The 19,495-nt window shown below is 34.9% G+C and overlaps 1 protein-coding gene across 7 annotated transcripts in view; it reads left to right on the forward strand.

The window, feature by feature from the left end:
- LGR4 (leucine rich repeat containing G protein-coupled receptor 4) overlaps nt 1–18,388 on the forward strand; it is a 94,424-nt gene extending 76,036 nt beyond the window's left edge. For 4 of the 7 annotated variants that reach the window (XM_011362571.2, XM_023532076.1, XM_011362572.2 and 1 more), the window contains 14 exons: nt 1,446–1,661; nt 2,428–2,499; nt 4,297–4,365; nt 5,236–5,307; nt 5,499–5,570; nt 5,906–5,974; nt 7,513–7,584; nt 8,669–8,734; nt 9,438–9,509; nt 11,158–11,229; nt 11,519–11,644; nt 12,476–12,591; nt 12,849–12,932; nt 15,364–18,388. In XM_011362571.2, the coding sequence (XP_011360873.1) occupies nt 1,446–1,661; nt 2,428–2,499; nt 4,297–4,365; nt 5,236–5,307; nt 5,499–5,570; nt 5,906–5,974; nt 7,513–7,584; nt 8,669–8,734; nt 9,438–9,509; nt 11,158–11,229; nt 11,519–11,644; nt 12,476–12,591; nt 12,849–12,932; nt 15,364–16,640 (2,455 nt within the window). In that variant the 3' untranslated portion in view covers nt 16,641–18,388. The remainder of the gene's footprint in view (nt 1–1,445; nt 1,662–2,427; nt 2,500–4,296; nt 4,366–5,235; nt 5,308–5,498; nt 5,571–5,905; nt 5,975–7,512; nt 7,585–8,668; nt 8,735–9,437; nt 9,510–11,157; nt 11,230–11,518; nt 11,645–12,475; nt 12,592–12,848; nt 12,933–15,363) is intronic. The other 3 variants (XM_011362573.2, XM_023532078.1, XM_011362574.2) reach the window with 1 other exon arrangement.
- The last annotated feature ends 1,107 nt before the right edge of the window (nt 18,389–19,495 follow it).

Consider the following 19,495-nt stretch of genomic DNA (forward strand, 5'->3'; position numbering starts at 1 on the left):
GGTGTAGGTTCTAGGAAGCCCAAGGAATAAACAAGACTGAAAATGTTTGTTTCTAAAAATGTTTGATTCTTAAGACAGCCGCTCAGTTTCCTGAGCTCTCCCATTTTCAGTGCCCTATCAGTTATCTTGATTTTATCAAAAAGAATGCTTCCATCAGATCCTCACCAGGACCAAGGGCCTTTAACCCCGGCTAATCTGCCTGTTGGAAGGAGACTGCATCTGGGGCTAGGGTGGTTAGCTGGAGCAAGAGCTCCTTACTTGCCTGGAGGGGAAAGGGACAATTATGGCAGAATCTGAAATTGGAGCAGTGTAAAGAAACAGGAGGCACAAAAAGAATTTCCTGAATTTGAAAGCTGTCAAACTCGATTTCTTTAAAAATATGCTGTCATTTTGACTTTTCACTAGTTCCCCTCCCCGCCCCGCCCCCCCATCCCGTGCCCCTCTAATTTTTACCAAGAGGTCCAAGCCTGTCAGGTATGAATCTAAATAGTGAAGATATATCAACAAGGGGTTTATGAAGGAAGTTGTGATTTGCCTGATGCACACTGTCCCTTATCATATTAATACCAGGTTGTCTTTGTGTTGAAAAGCGATTATTCCAACAATTAGGCCTGGCTGGACCAGCAGTAGCACTTAGGACTTAGTTTTTTTGATTTTCAGATGGAGACTTAGTTTTAAGTATGAGTAATCCTATTGGTGATGTGTGCTTAATTCAAAAGTTGTGTAAAAACTGAAGAAACTTGAAAGCCACAATAACACTGATCAGAGTAGCTGTTCAACTTTTTCTGTGGACAGTTGGTTCTGTTTTTAATAACTGAATTTTGACAAAGTAATTTTATTAAAAAAGTACTTAGTGCTAAAAGAAGTGGAGAAGGTTGCTTTGCCAGTACATGATACCTATATTTTTAACTCGGCTGGTGGTAATCGTGATTGTTAAGAATCTATTGAAATGGTTTGTTTCAATAAAAAAAGATTTTAAAAATATTTTCTTATTTTTCCCTTTTGGTACCAAGTCAGAACAGCAATAAAAATTAATATCAAATATTAGTTATGATGTAAAATTGCTTAACTTAGTGTCTTTTTTTATGTTTTTGATAAATATATTCTGAAACGTAAAATTCCAGCTTGAACTTTGCGAGGATTTTCTTTCTTTTAAACATCTTTCTGCTCTAAAATTGCTTCAAGCCAAAGATTCTTAAAGAATCCAGATTTAGATTTATTCCTTTTTTTCTAAAGGAAAGGAATGAACTGACTTTCATACACTAGTTTTAGAAAAGTTGTTAGATTTTATGAGAACTTCTAGTGAAATTAAAGACATTAGGATGCCTCATCCCTGATTGTTTTTATAACTCCTTTTTGTTTTTAAAAACTCAGAGTTGTGTGAGTTGGATTGATTCATTCTGCTAGAACTTGTTATTGAATGTGGTCATTTGTGTTTCTGTCAGGCGTTTAGATGCCAACCATATTACCTCAGTCCCCGAGGACAGTTTCGAGGGGCTTGCTCAGTTACGGCATCTGTGGCTGGATGACAACAGCCTGACGGAGGTGCCTGTGCATCCCCTCAGCAATCTGCCGACTCTGCAGGCACTGACCTTGGCTCTCAACAAAATCTCCAGCATCCCCGACTTTGCATTTACCAACCTGTCAAGCCTGGTGGTTCTGTAAGCATCCACCCCTTTCAATACCATATGTTTGTGTTAATTTGGGGGCAAAAACAGGTTTCTTGTGACAAATTATTATGAAAGTACCTCACTGATTATGCTCCCGATGACTAGGGTTTGGGGGATCTGGCTTTTTTACAAAATTAAATGTGAAGACTTTTAAAAATACAGAATAGAATAATTTAAAAAATTAGCATCTGATGATAACTTTTGAATCTCTCTAAAATATATGGCCATTTATAATCATGAGAAGAAACTGGGCCATTCAGCAAATGCTTGTACAGCTTTTACTTGTGTATCAGCAATGTATTCAATGTTAAAAGAAGCAGAATCGTTTTGAGAACTTGGACATAATAAAATGGCATTTCTTTTAAAATCTGTTACCAAATTCTCGATAGAAGCTCACTTGCCCCCCTCCACGCCATTCCTCACCTGCCCATAGGAGAACTCACCAAAGTTTCACTTTATATGATTAAGAGGTCATCAAAACTTTTAATAAGAGTGACCAAGGAATCTTTAATGTGCATTCCCTTTTTCTACTAGAGATATTTTCCTTTGTCATTGGTGTTCTGTCCAGGGAATCTGAGTCCATAAAGTGAATATGAAGAGATAACTATCCATTGCTCTTTGTTTTCTATCAGTCAAGTGTTGAAATGTTTAGCTAAACCATTGCTTTAAGCCATACATACCAATTTAGATGCATAAAAACATAATAGTTGCTGTTGGGTGATGTAAAAGTCATTTCGATGCTTTTTTTTTTCTCTAGGCATCTTCATAACAATAAAATTAAAAGCCTGGGGCGACACTGTTTTGATGGACTAGATAACCTGGAGACCTTGTAAGTTTTTCCATATTTTAGACGATCACATTATGATGTTGATGGTGCAGTTTTGTATTTCATTGCAGAATAAAAGAAAAAAGAATGGTCTTGGGTTCATTTCATTATAATTTGCTTTAATACCTGACTAAATTTTACCATCACATAACACAGTTATGAATACTAACCTAAGTTTATGGTTAAAAATGGTACGCACAAGTTTGAACTTGAGATTAATTTCAAAAATACACATAAAAAGTAGCTCAATCGGCCAAGCTGTATATGTTTTCAAAACTTTGTTTTGTTAAAATGTATGATAGACAGTTTTGGAACTTTGAACCTTATAAAATTAATTCTGGAGAAAGTTTTTGTTGTTGTTGTTTTTCCCCATCTTCTCAGTTGCCTTGCTAATTGTTGACACTGGGTTTGAATACTCTCTCAGCTTTCATATGCTAAATGCAATGTTTCTTTCTTTCTTTCTTTTTTTTTTTTTTTTTGTTTAGGATAGCTTTGTTGTTATCTACTAGTTAAAGTATTTGGGGATTCTGTCTGTTTCAATTGTACTTTGTACCACTCTGTAAACAAAAGACTTTGTTCAGCTGTATGTAATGGAGAATAGGACCCTTAGTTTTGTTGTTTTAGTTTATATTAGTTGCCTTTATTCCAAGATTTATAGTATTTGCCATTATGTAGTAAATGATTCAGAGAATGTCTCAATTGGATGGGTAAGTAACAATTGATCGGAATGCTTAGGGTTTGTAATATTTTGTTTAACTAAATTTTCCGATTAACTATTGGTTACTGAGAAGACTGAAAATCTTCTAGTACTTTATTAATCCACTTTCCTGTCTAAACAACTAAAGGACGGTTAACATCAATGGGTATTTGAAAGTTGAAGCTCTTGAAGAAGATGGTTCCAAACTCAATTCTCCTTTTCTAATTATGTCAATACCAGTGTTACAGGAGACTCCACGGGTCTCTGATCCTTGACCATGTATACTATTCCAATTTTGTTAAAATTAAACCTCTTTTTCTTGGTTAACTTTTTACTTGCCATTTTTCTTTCTGTGTAGTAAAGGAAAACAAAATAGATCTCCAAGGAGCCGAACATTTGATTTTGTTTTACTCTCATTCTGAAAGCAACCATGCTAATCATATGCAAACATGCTGTTTTGGTTAAAAGGATCAACATTTAAACATACTCAGGATTAACATTTAAACATACTCAGAATTAAGACTTGTTAGTACAGATCACTATGGCTTTTCTCTTTCCTAAGAAATCTAACGGTTTCAACAATTCATAACATACTAGAGGACAATAGTTGTGTGAACCCATCCTGATCCTTGTCCTTATTCATACTTATCTCGGGTCATCCTGCTGATGGTAGGGCTGAGCCAGCTGCCCTGATGCCAGAATGTCAGGAAGCCACTCTAAACCCCAAATGGAAACATCTATTGCAGGCTATCACTTATAAATGGATATTCAATAAGTTCTGTTTTATGGTAAATTTCCTGAGAAATGCCATTCAGATGATTTGTTTATTTAATGCAATATGTTTCTGCGAACCTTTGAACTTTTAAAATTAACTTAAAAACATCATAGAAGAATTATGATTTTTTTCTGTTCAATATTCTAAGAAAAGCTGTAAATTCAATTAAACTCGTACAGGGTTTTGCATGGTGATATGGTTGGTAAAGAAAGATTACCATTTAGAGGATGGGATTTAAAAAAAAAAATACATTTGTACCAAACCGTATCATAAATTGGGACCACTCTTTAGTATTCTTACAGACTTTATCATTTTTTTTTTTCTTTAGGGACTTGAATTATAATAACTTAGGAGAATTTCCTCAGGCAATTAAAGCCCTTCCAAGCCTGAAAGAGCTGTGAGTATTGCTTTTCTCTTTATGCCTTAATATCCCTTGAACTTACCATTTAATGTTCCAACCATAAGGTTTTTAGAACATCTTTGTTCCGTTATACACACCATAAAACACATATATACACAGACATACATGATCATACAGACTGGAATATGTTAGCTAGCATGGGCAGCTCTGAGCATGGATTACTGTATAGGGCTAGATTCTGGTGAAACAAAAGCTATGACGTGTTGTACGGTCTCTGCTGTGTAGGAACTAGTCTCACTGGGGAGGCTGACCATGTAAGACAGACAGAGAGTTTCTAGGTAGAAGTAAGTGCTGAACATTACAGAAAAAAGTCTTCATTGAGGCTTGGTGTCATTAGAAAAGGCATCGCTAAAGAGAAGGAATTTGACTCGATTTGAAAGCATGGACATATTTAAATAAATAAAAAGGACGGTGGAGCATTTTAGAAGTTGGGTTTGTCAAGGGCAGAGATAGGAATGTATATGGCATAACAGAGATTATGTATCATGAGTTGAAAGCTAAAACTCTAAGACGTATTGCTTAAAGACTAAATGCAGAAGATAGTGAGAGAGATTTTGGGGTTAGAACACCTGATTCTTATGGTCTAAAGTTCTTTGATGATGAAGGTACAGTTAAGTAAATATGAAGCAACTGATAGTAGGCTAAGCAGTGGGTTTAAAAAGAATGATCTATGTCCTGAAAAAGATAAGATAGAATTAAAAATTCAGTTTCCCCACATTTTTGAAGTTTTCATATAGTTGTTATCAGTTGTGTGTTATATAATACTGAACAATAGTAGGTAGTTGGGTTTTAGCTTGTTTCACAAGGGGATATGCATTTCAAAATAATTTTCTCTCATCTTTTTAGGTTATTTCATAGTAATTCTATTTCTGTTATTCCTGATGGAGCATTTGATGGTAATCCACTCTTAAGAACTATGTAAGTAGTTTTGAAATTTTCTTGTAATATATAATTATGTACAGCTATGTCAGTGTGATGCCAACCAAGCATCTGAATGAAGAAAAAAAAATTCAGGCTTTTAGAAATAGGACTTTTTGAATGTAGATTTAGTTTTAGAGTCCTTGAACTATGAAAACTGATTTTTTTTTTTTTTTTGGATATTTTTACAGACATTTGTATGATAATCCTCTATCTTTTGTGGGGAACTCAGCATTTCACAATTTATCTGATCTGCATTCCTTGTAAGTATTATACAAATTTTAGAACAAACTTCTATGTTTATATAATTACTTTAGTGGAAAACTAGAATTTATTATCGTAGCTCCAGAAAACAAAATCTTTTATATTCTTTTCCTTGGGTGGAAGCCAAAGGACAGTTCTGAAAATTTATGATAGCTTTTACTTAGGTGAACACTTGGCCAAATTATCACACTGTCAGGTACATTCACGAGATGAAAGCAATTTTATTTTTAGGTCTAGTAGTATTGTAATTTTAAGCTATTTAAAAATAAAATGCCTATAATATCTACGAAAATCTTTTATTTTAAATGACTTATTCTCTCCCAATTTCTTAAAGAGTCATTCGAGGTGCAAGCATGGTGCAGCAGTTCCCCAATCTGACCGGAACTGTCCATCTGGAGAGTCTGTAAGTGTGGCTGGCCCTTTGAGGAAGGGTTGTGTAAAGATAACACACTGGCCTGCTAGTAACGTGCCAGTGTTTTTGGTGATGATGAAGATGTTATGCTGATTCGTACAAGCTTCCTTTGTGAATATCATTCATAGAGAGGGATATATTGGGTTTGGGGTTAGTTGGCTCAGGTAGAGTACAACCTCGTATGTGGAGATAAGACCTGAAAATGTCACTTAAAATATAAGGCAGTAACCAAGTGCCAAATCAGAAGCTGTACTTTAGGAATTCAGAAGTGGAGCAATCAATGTAGACCATCAGAGAATGCTTCGAGGAGGAGGTGCAGTGTTTCAGAATTGAATACTGTCAGGTTTCCCAGAGCTGGGTCTTTTATTTAGAAAGGCAAGATTCAGTAAAATGGGAAATGGTGAAAATATACTTAAGAATGGCACACAGATAATCAAATATAGCTAGAATTGCATGTTTATTATGCAATAGGGAGTGGTATGGAGAAATTTGGAAAATTATTCAAGTGTAATTTTAAAATGGCAATCCTTGTACATTTGGTTATGGCAAAGTTTCTCAATTGGTGGTGTGTGAATGGGTTACACATGCATTCAAGATCTTGATGACCTCAGCCCTCGAGACAGCCAGGTGGGGCTTGAGGTGGCCAGGGTCTCCAGCCACAAGGAACCTTACCACATTATGCCACATAAATGTTATGATTTCCATGTGGGCAAATATAAGAAAAAAGAAGTTGAGAAGTGCTGAGCTAAGGAGTTAAACTTGTCTCTTAAGGCAGTTGGAGATGTTGAGAATGATGGAGCAGGTGGTGTGAGGAGGATAAGAAAGACTAGAGGTAGAGAGAGGAGGCTATGGGAATAATCTATTTGGATAAATGGGTACATTTAACCATGAGAATTCTTTGACTGCAGTCCATCACTGGAGTTCTTCCATGTGGCCTGTCTGAGATTCCTCCACCCCTTTCTGCGTCATTTTACCTTTGATCTGTATAGCAGCAGGAAAGATCAAGAGAGAGAGTCAGATGCTGGAAACACTACAGAAAAGAATACAGACCAGGGCTTGGTGATGGACTACAGAAGGGAACAGAGAAAGGGAGGGGTGTAAGAGAAAATTTGAGAATATTGAGTCAGGTTGACTGAAAGAAAAGACAGAAACAAGGTGTGGGGCAGGATGCCAAATTGATTTCAAATGTTTTGGGTGAGAGGGTTGTCGACAGAGCTTGCAGATGATTGTGGTCCGGCTGTGACTATGGATTAGTGTTTTTCTATTGGTTCATGTGATAAATCAAGCTTTTTGTCTGGACAATAGTAACATCTAGTTTCACAAGTTTTTCTGCATTACTATGAAAATGATACCAGTATTGAGGGTTAATTCATCTTCCCACTTTAGGGAGTCATTAGGCAGTGGGATACATAGACTCTAAGCCATAAGCAAACATGTGAGCATTTTTTTTTCTATTTGAGAATTGAGAATAACATTTGTTTACTATCTCAACTTGAATCATTTCTTAGATGAACAATATTTTTCCACAGGACCTTGACAGGTACAAAGATAAGCAGTATATCCAGTAATTTGTGTCAAGAACAAAAGATGCTTAGGACTTTGTAAGTTGGATTTTTCTTCCCTTCGCATACCTTTCTTTTATGTACTTCACAATGTTAAGTTTTATTTTTAATGAACTATTTTCATTGGGTGAATTTAAAGTATAATTATTTCTGATTTGTTTTCTTTGTGGAAATGAGTGGCCATTTTAATAGCCCCCGGGGCAGGTAATGTGCATTTGTTTTTAGAGTTGTGTATACATCATACATCTTGTGACTTTACTTTGAACAAGGTAAAACCAAGCTAGATTCTCCTTTGATTTTTTTCCCCTTATCCTGACTCCTTGTCCTTATTCTAGTTTCCTAGAATAAGTGTTAACTCTCCATATCCTGCTCTTTCATCCATAACCTAAGCAGAGTCCAGATCTTTCTTGGATCAAGAACCAACAGAGCATGGAGCTTTCCAAAAACCTTAAGCTCCCCAAGAAATTAAAAGTAAATAAATGATGTAAAAATGTCACAAGAGCCAATAATTAAGTTACTAAGTTGTTAATAAGTATTCAGTGGAAAAGAGATGGTAACAAAATAAGTAACTGATTGATTAAGCAAGTAATTAAATGGTGTTATGAAGTATCAACAAAATGATGACCACTGAGAATAAACTGCCGTGGGATTAACTGAGATTTAAGTGGTCTCCATATTTAATATAAATGTTTCTTAAAAGCGGGTACACACATACCACTACTCTTATAGCTTTGTAGTTAAATAACAACATAGAAATTATTCATGCTATAAACAATGTTATAAAAATATAAATTAAAAAATCCATAACTATCACTTAAACATAATTTTTATATTTTCTGTATTATATTTTTACATATTTAATTTTATATACTTATATTTTAAAATATATTTTATATTGTCTATATCCAACATTATGCACTTGAAGTCTGCCAATCTTAAGCTTGTCATATCACTGAGGTGCTCTAGAAGCTTATAAGTTTTAGAAAAAAAAAAGTTTCTTTTCTTGTTCAGCCATATCTCTTTATTATAGATCTTAGCACTGCTTTCAATGCTTCTGAGTACAGCTCTTTTAATAGATTTTTCAGATAACACAACATAATTTGTTAATTTTTATTGTTTTAAGGGACTTGTCTTACAACAATATAAAAGACCTTCCAAGCTTTAATGGTTGCCATGCTCTGGAAGAAATGTAAGTTGTTCTTTGACTTATGCCTTTTGCTGTGGTGTCTTGTTAATTCATTGAGCATTTCCTATTTTAAATAAATGGTTTTAATATTAAGAAATTAAAGGTTCATGTAATTAGCTATTCCTATGAATAAATGTCCCATTGTACCAGGTGTGTTCACACAAGCAGCATTTATTAGACACCTACCTATCAGGCATTCTCTGAAAGAAACACTGTGGGGGGGAAGGCAGTGTACACACACACGAAAAAAGAAAAAACGCAAACAAAAACTTGACCTGGCTGTTGAGGGAAACCAGATAGGGGTATCTACTACGTAGGACAGCTCTGATGGAGTTTGCCGGGAGGCGGGGAGACGGAGGCATTGACTCTGATCCCCTCCTTCCTCTAACTTTCTTTCTCTGGTACTTGGTATGGTCGTGTTGTCTTGGATCCTTTCTTACTATGTTATCTGCTCTTTTTCCTGAGCAGGGTTGATAAAGAATTTAGATAATGTATGCATTAATTTGGGACAGAATATCAATTAGACTAACCATTTCATCTTACAGATGAGGAAATAGTAGTTTCCTTTAGGTTCAACAAGGTCAATCAATATTACTTATGAATGAGTAAACAGAAAAAGTTTAAGAAATGTTCTTTTTCAAAAAGGAAAATACTTTTTCTCTTTCCCCCCATTTTTCTTTTTTCTTGTTTCTTTTTTCCTTTTTAGTTCTTTACAACGTAATCAGATCCACCAAATAAAAGAAGGTACTTTTCAAGGCCTGATATCCCTAAGGATTCTGTAAGTTTCTCTATGATTATTAGAGAACAATTTTAAAGTAAAATTTTTGTCAAGTTATAAATTAAATATATCAGCACAATGCCAATTTTAATAGAAATATTTAAAGATGTGATTTAGTATGTGTAAATATTGTTGTTCAAACTTTAGCCTATGGTACTTTATAATCTTTCAGTATTTTTTACCTTAGCTAATATCTGATATTATACATTCATGAGTAAAAAAAGTATAATGTGTATAACCTGAGAAATGCAGCTTGTTTGTTTTCAAGTAGTAATAATGAGGTTTGAGAATCCATAAGGGCAGGGGTAGGCCAAGTGTGGGCCAGATCCAGCCTGCCTCCTTTTTTTGTAAATTAAGTTTTATTAGAACGCGGCCGTATTTTTGTTTAAGTGTTGTCTAAAGCCGGTTTCATCATACTGGCAGAGTTAGTAGTAGAGGCCATATGACCCCCAGAGATGAAAAATATTTACTATCTGGCTTTCTACAGAAAAAGTTTGTTGACCCCTGTACTGGGATATCTATCATAACAAATATAGCTAATATGCAGCAGAAGCATTCATTTAAAAAAATTATTTGTATCTGAGTGTATATTAATGCCAAGTACTCGATTTAGCACTTGGGAGTATAGAGATGACTAAGACAAACTTTGTCATTGCCTTCCTAGAACTTGAGTGCAGAAAACATAATTCACTAAATTAGTGAACGCTTTTAAAATACGAACAAATTTGAAAAACCGACAGTGAAATGAAGTTACATATATTGAATCCTGTTTTTCTGTAGATCCTCATTAAGAAATGAAAGATGCATTCTGTTAGAAAACATTTTATTGGTGGTTGGGTCACTGGGTCTTTCCTTGTTGCTGACAGGCTTACTGTGGATTTGGGCACTAGTGAGGAAGGACTGGCTCCTAGCTGCCATTACTTCTAGAGCACCAATAAGTGACAACAATGAAAAAGCTGGCCTTTTCATGATTTGGAATCAAGTTTGTCGAGTTTTCCTGTTATCTAGGAGATGTGTCATAGAATAAATTTATCCAATCTCTAAATTTCCGTTAAGGCTCAATTTGAGTGTGGTTTCAGATTATCTGTCTAATTCTGTAATATGAGAATTCTTCAGGGCGTGTTCCTGAATACAGTATGGCTCAGGTATTGATATGATTTTTTTCCTGCTTGGGAAAAAAAAGATATCTGAAGCTCTTCTGGAATGTTCTTGTTTGCATATTGATTATTTGTCTTCCCTCAAGGCTTATCACTAACCTTTGAGAAGGCAAATAATATGAAACCTGTTTTTATTTTCAGCTTTGTTAGGAGCCAGGCTTTTCCTCACCTAATTACTAGTTCCAAAGGTTAATATCATATCATTTATATTTTTGAACTGGTACCAGAATGATAAGGTAGAGAAAATTCACAACTGTTTTGAAACAGATGCCAAGTGAAATTACTGCTGCATGGAACACATTCCAAGAAATAGATTATTGTGAAGGAGAGACATTCAACATAAACATAAACATGTCAGACAAGATTCAAGAACTTTGTTATCTTATCAAGGACAATATGACAACTTCATACTCTAAACTCTAAAGTATAGTCAAAGTAACTGCAATTTGAGTTTATTTGAAAAGGTTAACATGGTATTCTTATAATTGCAGAGATCTGAGTAGAAACCTGATCCATGAGATTCACGACAGAGCTTTTGCCAAGCTTGGGTCAATAACCAACCTGTAAGTTGACAACTTTAAGCAGTAATATCAGGAAAGTAATGAACAGTTTACAGAAACTTGTGTTTTAGCATTGACCTAGCAAATTATTTTTCTGTTTAGTTGTTCCCTGTATAAATGCTAAGCTGCATCGATATAGTACCAGCTACTAAGATGGCAAGATGAATGCTAGATCTGTTGCTTTAGCACACTTAAGTTTCTTGGAGCTCTGCTATTTATGACAACACATGTAAAGATTGTTTAATGTGATTTGTGTCTTAGGAGTTAATTTGAAGTCTCATTTACATTTTAGAGATATAAGTTTTAATGAATTAACTTCATTTCCTACGGAAGGCCTGAATGGGCTAAATCAACTGAAACTTGTGGGCAACTTCCAGCTGAAAGAAGCCTTAGCAGCAAAAGACTTTGTTAATCTCAGGTGTGTTTTTGCTTATTTTTCTTTTTTGTTGAAGTTCTGGTAGGCCCCCAAATTATAGAGTGTGCCAGTTTTTTGCTGTGGTTTCTAGATTTTTCTGGGAGGCTATAATTTAAGGGTATTTTCTACTTCAGTCTTCACAGATTGGGTAAAAAAATAGAACATGAGCATTTATTCCATAGTTTTTGAGAACATGAATATGAGCCCTTGATGCTGTCAAAGAGATAATGTACTCATCAGAGTGGTTTTTTTATTCAATGGATTTGTCATTAGCAACAAGATGGCAGAAACCACATAGGTGTGAACCTACAGAAAATTGAACAATGCTGTAATATCATAAGAGTGGGGACCTCATTAGATGTACTGGAGAGGGCTTCGGAATATTGTTGTGGGAGAAGAGATGTCTTTTCACTATACTTATGTGAACAAAAAATTTATTTAATGGTGTAAAGTCACAAATGACTTGAGACATTAATTTTAAATGAAATTACCAGTTTTATGTGATAAATTGAGTGTGGTTAATTCATTTATAAAAGGAGTCTGATAAGCTTTTACTTTAAATTGTAATATTGCTATTAAATTTTAATATGGTTTAAGTCCTATTTTTTTTTTATGCGTATCTTATATAAATGTAGAAACCCATGGTGTCATCTGATACCAGAGTTCTTTTCACAGATGAGGAAACTGAGGCCCAGAGAGGAGAATGACTAACTTAAAGCTATGACAGTCAGGTCTTCTTAGGCTAGAGCTTTCGAAGGAATTAAAATACTTTTTCAAAACAAAAGCATGTCTGCGAAGTTGCTATTCAATCAAGAATATATAATTTTTTTCCAGGTCTTTATCTGTACCATATGCTTATCAGTGCTGTGCGTTTTGGGGTTGTGACTCTTATGCACATTCAAACACAGAAGATAAGAGCCTTCAAGACCATAATGTGGCAAAGGATAAAGGCAAGTGCATATACTTTTTAAAATAGAACATTCTTTAAAGCATTAATCGAAGTCTCTGTTATTATAATCCGTTTGTGAAGGATCGGTATGAAATCTGTGAGAAAAATGGCATTTACTGTGTTATTGCCATCTTTAATGTGTTATCAAGCCTCATACAAGCTGAACTTACATCACGTACTAGAGAGAAAATTGTAGGAAAAACTCTGGTTTTTTCGAATTGCAGAAAGCTTGAATTAAACGATGTGTTTTATATTCAGGTCCTGCTGATATAGCAGGTGTCACTGGCAGTGCCGAAAATGAAGAACACAGTCAAATAATTATCCACTGTACACCCTCAACAGGTATGCTCAATGCATTTTGCTGTAGTTTCTTGCTTTAAATGAACATTAGGCAACTATATCTAAAACTTCTGGAAATAGATGTGATTTCTGTAATAAGATTGGGGTTAGGTGATCTCATAAGGCTTTGGGACCCGAAATGTGGTTTATGTACGAGAAGCTTTAGGCATCTCTTGCAGAATCTCTGGTCCAGACCCACTGAATGAGAATCTTTGTGTTCACAAGCTCCCCAGATGAGGGTTATGCACATTAAAGATTGAGATGCACTTTCTAAATGATCCTTTAACTCTCTAACTACTGTTCTACAAGGATTTTTAGTGTTAACCTTTTTTTTTTTTTTTTTTTTTTTAATGCAACCTTTCCTTTCGTTTCTGTTGAATTCATTGAAGTTAATAGACTTGGGAAAGTTACTAAACTGACTTTTGGGACTTGTAATAATGTATTCTGCCTAATCTGGCAGAAAAGATGAATTTAGAATTTCACTGTTAAAGAAAAAGATAGTTGGCTAAATTGTGTGCTATGAAGTAGATTCCTTTTTTAGTATATTGACATAGGATGATCTGGACATTATTTTATAATTCAAAATCATATATATTATGATTCTTAAATGATTACTGCTGAATTGTGAGCTACTTGAGGGGCTGTGTATATATGCTTTTAATACTTAACACAGTGCCTTGTGTAGAAAAGAAGCTTAAAGCGTCTGTATGAGTGAATGGGATTGGTGAGAATCGTTTATGTTTATGCAATTTATTTTATCTAGTTTATATATTAATCATCGGAAGTCAAGGGGTGCAGCTCATGCACTTGCCTCCCTGGGGTTCTTGTTTTGGATAATGTGCATAAAGAACTGACAACTCAGTGAGAAGGGAGCAGCTTTATTAAAGGGGCGACTAGACCTGAACATGCAGAGATTCCATTTCCTCCATACTAAATTTAAACCTTGGGGTCGACCAGGAGGAAAGTTGACCTGAGCTCATCTCCCCAGGCTGCAGTACAGATGAACTGCAGGCCTGCCTCCCCTACATGGTAGTGCTAACACAGAGACACTAATGTGCCTGCTAACTCAGAAGCAGGAAGTGGAAGAAAGCACGATACTTCTGGAGGAGGCAGCTGGTATCCAAAGACAGAGATTGGGTGGAGTCTGCTTCCCAGGCTTTTGAGAGAAAGTAACTCCTCCCACTACTCAAACATTTCCCAGAATTTTCCCAGGTCAGCTGAGCTATTCTTCTTTGAAGAAGGATGCATTCGGATACAGAGATGAAGGTGAAAGCTTCTTCTTAACACTTCCCTGAGGGGGAAATTTTAAAAATTAATTGATTAATTAGAAACAATTTTAAAAAGTTTCTTGCGTTATGTGGAAGTTAGATATAAATGGTGCAGTCCTGGCTTGTTAGGTCTGTGACTATCTCAATGATTGAAATGCTTTATGGGATATATTATATTTCATGACCTTTCAGAAAGATAGATCAACATGTCTCATAGGCAGTTTTGATACATAGTTTTCTTGTGCTTTATAGATAAAACTTTGTTTTTCTTTACTAATTTTTAAGTAAAACAATTGTCATTTGTGACATAACTAGCATGTCAAAGTTAGTTACTGGAACATACAATTCAGCTACTAAATTAGTTCTTGCAATCCTGGTTTAAGTTACGCAGAGTTGACTGGATATAGCTTTGAATGAATAGTTAATATCAGTGTGGTTTAGCCCTCCCTGTACTATCTTACTGAATAACCTTCGTCAGGTCAAACACTTTGAAATCTCAGTTTCAATGGATGATAAATGGGATAATTACACTTAACTTGCTTCATCAGATTACCTTTTAAAGCCATAAGATATGTGTAAAAAATATATGTGTACATACATACGCATGTATAATTAGTATAAAGTATACTAGTATTAGGAAGGAAGAAGAAAAGGACCTCATGTTAAGTCCAACTATGTGCCCAGGAGCCTGCTTAGGGACCTTATGCATGTAATTTTATGTAAGCTGCACAACTGTATGTAACAGGCATTATTATCCTCAAGTGAGAAAATGAAATTTATAAAGGTTTATATTGCTTTCTCAAGAAAAAGAGCGTTATGAACCCTAATCAAGTCTAGTTTTTCAGATCCCAAAACCTTAGTATATCAAGTACCTTTCATGTGCTAGACACTGTGCTATGTGTATTAACTTAGATATAAGAAAACGTGAGAATTTTCTTTTAAATATCACTATATGGATTAAAAAAAAATAGTCAGTTATTTTTAAAATAGCCTAGTCCAGTGACTAAAATATCTAAGAAACAGTAATCTTTTCAACGTGGTTCAATTCAGTTTGGTAGCAGATTTAATTATCCTAGATTAACTATCTTTAGTGCCTCTCTTAAGCCATATCTTATGGAGTATGACATTTTCGAAATTGGTTTTTATTTCTCTGTTTTTCATTTTAGGTGCTTTTAAGCCCTGTGAATATTTACTGGGAAGTTGGATGATCCGTCTTACTGTGTGGTTCATTTTCTTGGTTGCATTGTTTTTCAACCTGCTTGTCATTTTAACAACATTTGCCTCTTGTACATCACTGCCTTCCTCCAAATTGTTCATAGGCCTGATTTCTGTGTCTAACTTATTCATGGGAGCCTATACCGGCATCTTAACTTTTCTGGATGCTGTGTCCTGGGGCAGATTTGCTGAATTTGGCATTGGGTGGGAGATTGGCAGTGGTTGCAAAATAGCTGGGTTTCTTGCCGTTTTCTCCTCAGAAAGTGCCATATTTTTATTAATGTTAGCAGCTATCGAAAGAAGCTTAGCTGCAAAAGAGATCATGAAAAATGGGAAAAGCAATCATCTCAAACAGTTCCGAGTTGCTGCCCTTTTTGCTTTTGTGGGTGCTGCAGTAGCAGGCTGTTTCCCACTTTTCCATGGAGGGGAATACTCTGCATCCCCCCTGTGCTTGCCGTTTCCCACGGGAGAATCGCCATCGTTAGGATTTACTGTAACCTTAGTGCTGTTAAACTCACTAGCATTTTTATTAATGGCCATTATCTACACTAAACTTTACTGCAACTTGGAAAAAGAGGACCTTTCGGAGAACTCACATTCTGGCATGATTAAGCATGTTGCTTGGCTGATCTTCACCAACTGCATCTTTTTCTGCCCTGTTGCATTTTTCTCATTTGCGCCATTGATCACGGCCATCTCCATCAGCCCTGAAATAATGAAGTCTGTTACTCTGATATTTTTCCCATTGCCTGCTTGCCTGAATCCAGTCCTGTATGTTTTCTTCAACCCAAAGTTTAAAGAAGATTGGAAGTTACTGAAGCGCCATATTACCAAGAAAAGTGGATCGGTTTCAGTTTCCGTCAGTAGCCAAGCTGGTTGTGTGGAGCAGGATTTCTACTACGACTGTGGCATGTACTCACATTTGCAGGGTAACCTGACTGTGTGTGACTGTTGCGAATCATTTCTTTTGACAAAGCCAGTGTCATGCAAACACTTAATAAAATCACACAGCTGTCCTGCGTTGGCAGTGGGTTCTTGCCAAAGACCAGATGGCTATTGGTCCGACTGTGGCACACAGTCGGCCCACTCTGATTATGCAGATGAAGAAGATTCCTTTGTCTCAGACAGTTCTGACCAGGTACAGGCCTGCGGACGAGCCTGCTTCTATCAGAGTCGAGGATTCCCTTTGGTGCGCTATGCTTACAATCTACCAAGAGTTAAAGACTGAATTAATGTGTTTGAGACTGTTTCCCCATCAACCAAAATCACAGTGTTTATAGAGTGAACCCTACTCCGATCTTTCATCTTGGAAGCACTTCTGTGACCACTGCCCGGTGTCCCTTAAGAGGAGGAGAAGGTGGCAGTTTACTTCTTAAACCAGACATTGTCAAAGAACAAGTGCCTAAACTATCAATTGGTGAAAACTACAGTGTCCAAGCAATGTGTGGTCTATTTGGAACAAATTTGTAACTTGAAAAGATTTCATGTATATCATAACATTATAACATTAGGTTTTTCTGATCCATAAGAAGCAAAATTTTACCTATTTCTGAATTAAGTGCAAGATAAAGAACAGCTGTTAATATTTTTTTAAGACTATTTTAAAATGTGATTTTATACAACTGAAGAAAAAGTCTTGCTAATTTTACCTAATGTCTGATCATTAATCTCAGGACAACTTACTGCAGGGCCAAAAAAGGGATCATCTCCCAGTTAGGACTGTGAGAGTATATGTAGGCATTACCTTATTGCGTTTTCTGTTTCCATCTTTGACATAATAGAATCACAAATTTGTTGAAGTCATTTATAAATCTTAAACCTGAAGATGTTTTAAAAACAATATTAACAACTGTTAGATTTTAAAAGAATAACCGAACATTTGTTTTCGGTCATTTTACATTGCTTTGGTGCAACTGCAGTCATTTTTTCCTCAGTGTTTTGTGATCACACTACTAGGGAAAAGTAAAGGGCTAATTGCATTGTGGGTTTAGTAGATTTGGCTAAACTATTAATATGGGATTTTAATAGTATCTGAGGGATTCAATAGCTCCGTGTAATGTTCCCATTAATAAACACTTCCTAATATCATTGGCTCTACTGGTATGTTCCAATTTTGTTGGTATGTTATCTACTTATAGTTTGAATTATCCAGAAAGTAAATTGTGGTAAATAGTTACATTTAATTGGAAGAAATTGGGAGTGATTATGACACAAAGCACTTACATTTATTTCTTAGCTGGATTCTCTTGAACTTGTGCTATTATATGGAAGTTTTCATACATTTTCCCTTTACTGTAACTTACAAAAGAGCCTGTGCAACAGTTCAGATATTGTGTTCTTGTGAGACAAATGTGTCATTGAGAAAAAGGAAGAAAAATAGGAAATAAAGCTTAGGCCTATGTCTTTAAAAATTAAAAATTTTACTTGATCCTTATCTACAGACTTTTGACTTGGCACTATGTGGAGTCTTAAAAGTTATAAATGTTCAATATGTTTTTTGAACAATATGCTAAATCAATAGCAAACCCACTGCCATATTAGTTATTCAGGATATACTAAAAAACATTAAGCTAGATTGCAGTTTAATAATTAAACTGTATATACTGTGCATATAATGAATTTTTATCTTATGTAAATTATTTTTAGAACACAAGTTGGGAAATGTGGCTTCTGTTCATTTTTGTTTAATTAAAGCTACCTCCTAAACTATAGTGGCTGCCAGTAGCAGAATGTTAAATTGTGGTTTATATACTTTTTTTTTTTTTGCATTGTAAATAGTCTTGGTTGTACATTGTCAGTGTAATAAAAACAGAATCTTTGTATATCAAAATCATGTAGTTTGTATAAAATGTAGGAGGGATTTATTTACAATGTGTTGTAATTTTGTAAGGTCAACTATTCACAAGTTTTTAAAATTGCTATCATGTTTGTATATTTACACATTGATAAATATTAAATCATTACTTGGTAAAAATATACTAGCTAAAAGTTTTTTCTTCAAAAATTAAATTACCGAAAACTTTTCATTGCATTCATTTAAGAAATAGAATAGCAGATACATAAAATATGCACTAAACTATGCTATACATATGGCTGGAAATACAAAATTGTATGCATTGTTTTGAATTATTAAAGTTTCTAGAAAGCAATCTGTTTTGCCTTAATATATAACTGGTACAATAATGAATTTGCTTAGTGTTAAAGCAGGTAAATTAAAGTGAAACATTTTTTTAAGTGAAGAGTGTTAGAAGAAATGATAGAAGAACACTGCTGAAATTTAGATTTTATTGTCAAGTGCATCATACTTACAGAAAACAAATTGTGAAATTTAAGAGAATACCATCAATTAGATCTTTGTTTAAAAGCAAATGATTAAAAAACCTGCATGATACGAAGTGTAGTCATGTCTAAATTCTTAGACATAACTCAATATTCATAATCATCAAGCCCTCCTTTTCTAGGTGAGAAGATAGAGTGCTTAATGAGATTTAAGTAAACACTTGAGTTATACAGCACATTAAACCCAACCAGCACCCAGTTCCTCTTAATTTGAGAGTTTTGTTGTTTTTGTTCGTTTTAAACTTGAGTATAGGTTTGGAATTCCCATAACAAAAAGTAGAATAGTATAATTACCCTTCTTCCCATCCCCTCAGCCTTCACTCCTTAACCCCCAGTATCCATCATCCACCCCGAACGTCAGCAATTATCAACTGCATATGCTAAATATTGTTTCATCTTCATCTCATTACCTAACCCTTTCTAATCCTTCTGCTCTTTAGATTATTTTGAAGCAAATCTAAAATATATTGTTTCATCTATAAACGTTTCAACATGTTCCGGAATAAATTGTTTTAAGTTGCATAATATATTGCCACAGGGCTAACTGATAATGACATTACTTTTATAAGATTTTAAAGCAAAATCACTCTGCACTTATACACGGTTACAAAGCCAGCAAAAAATTATAAATTATCTCAAATATACCATGAAAATGAACATAAACGAGTAGTAAGAAGTAAAGTTACTAAGTCAATACCCTATAACTTAAGGGGAGAATCCCTCTTTTGAGCTATTTATACATTT

Source organism: Pteropus vampyrus, unplaced genomic scaffold, assembly GCF_000151845.1.
Source record: "Pteropus vampyrus isolate Shadow unplaced genomic scaffold, Pvam_2.0 Scaffold76, whole genome shotgun sequence".
NCBI classification, from domain to species: domain Eukaryota; kingdom Metazoa; phylum Chordata; class Mammalia; order Chiroptera; family Pteropodidae; genus Pteropus; species Pteropus vampyrus.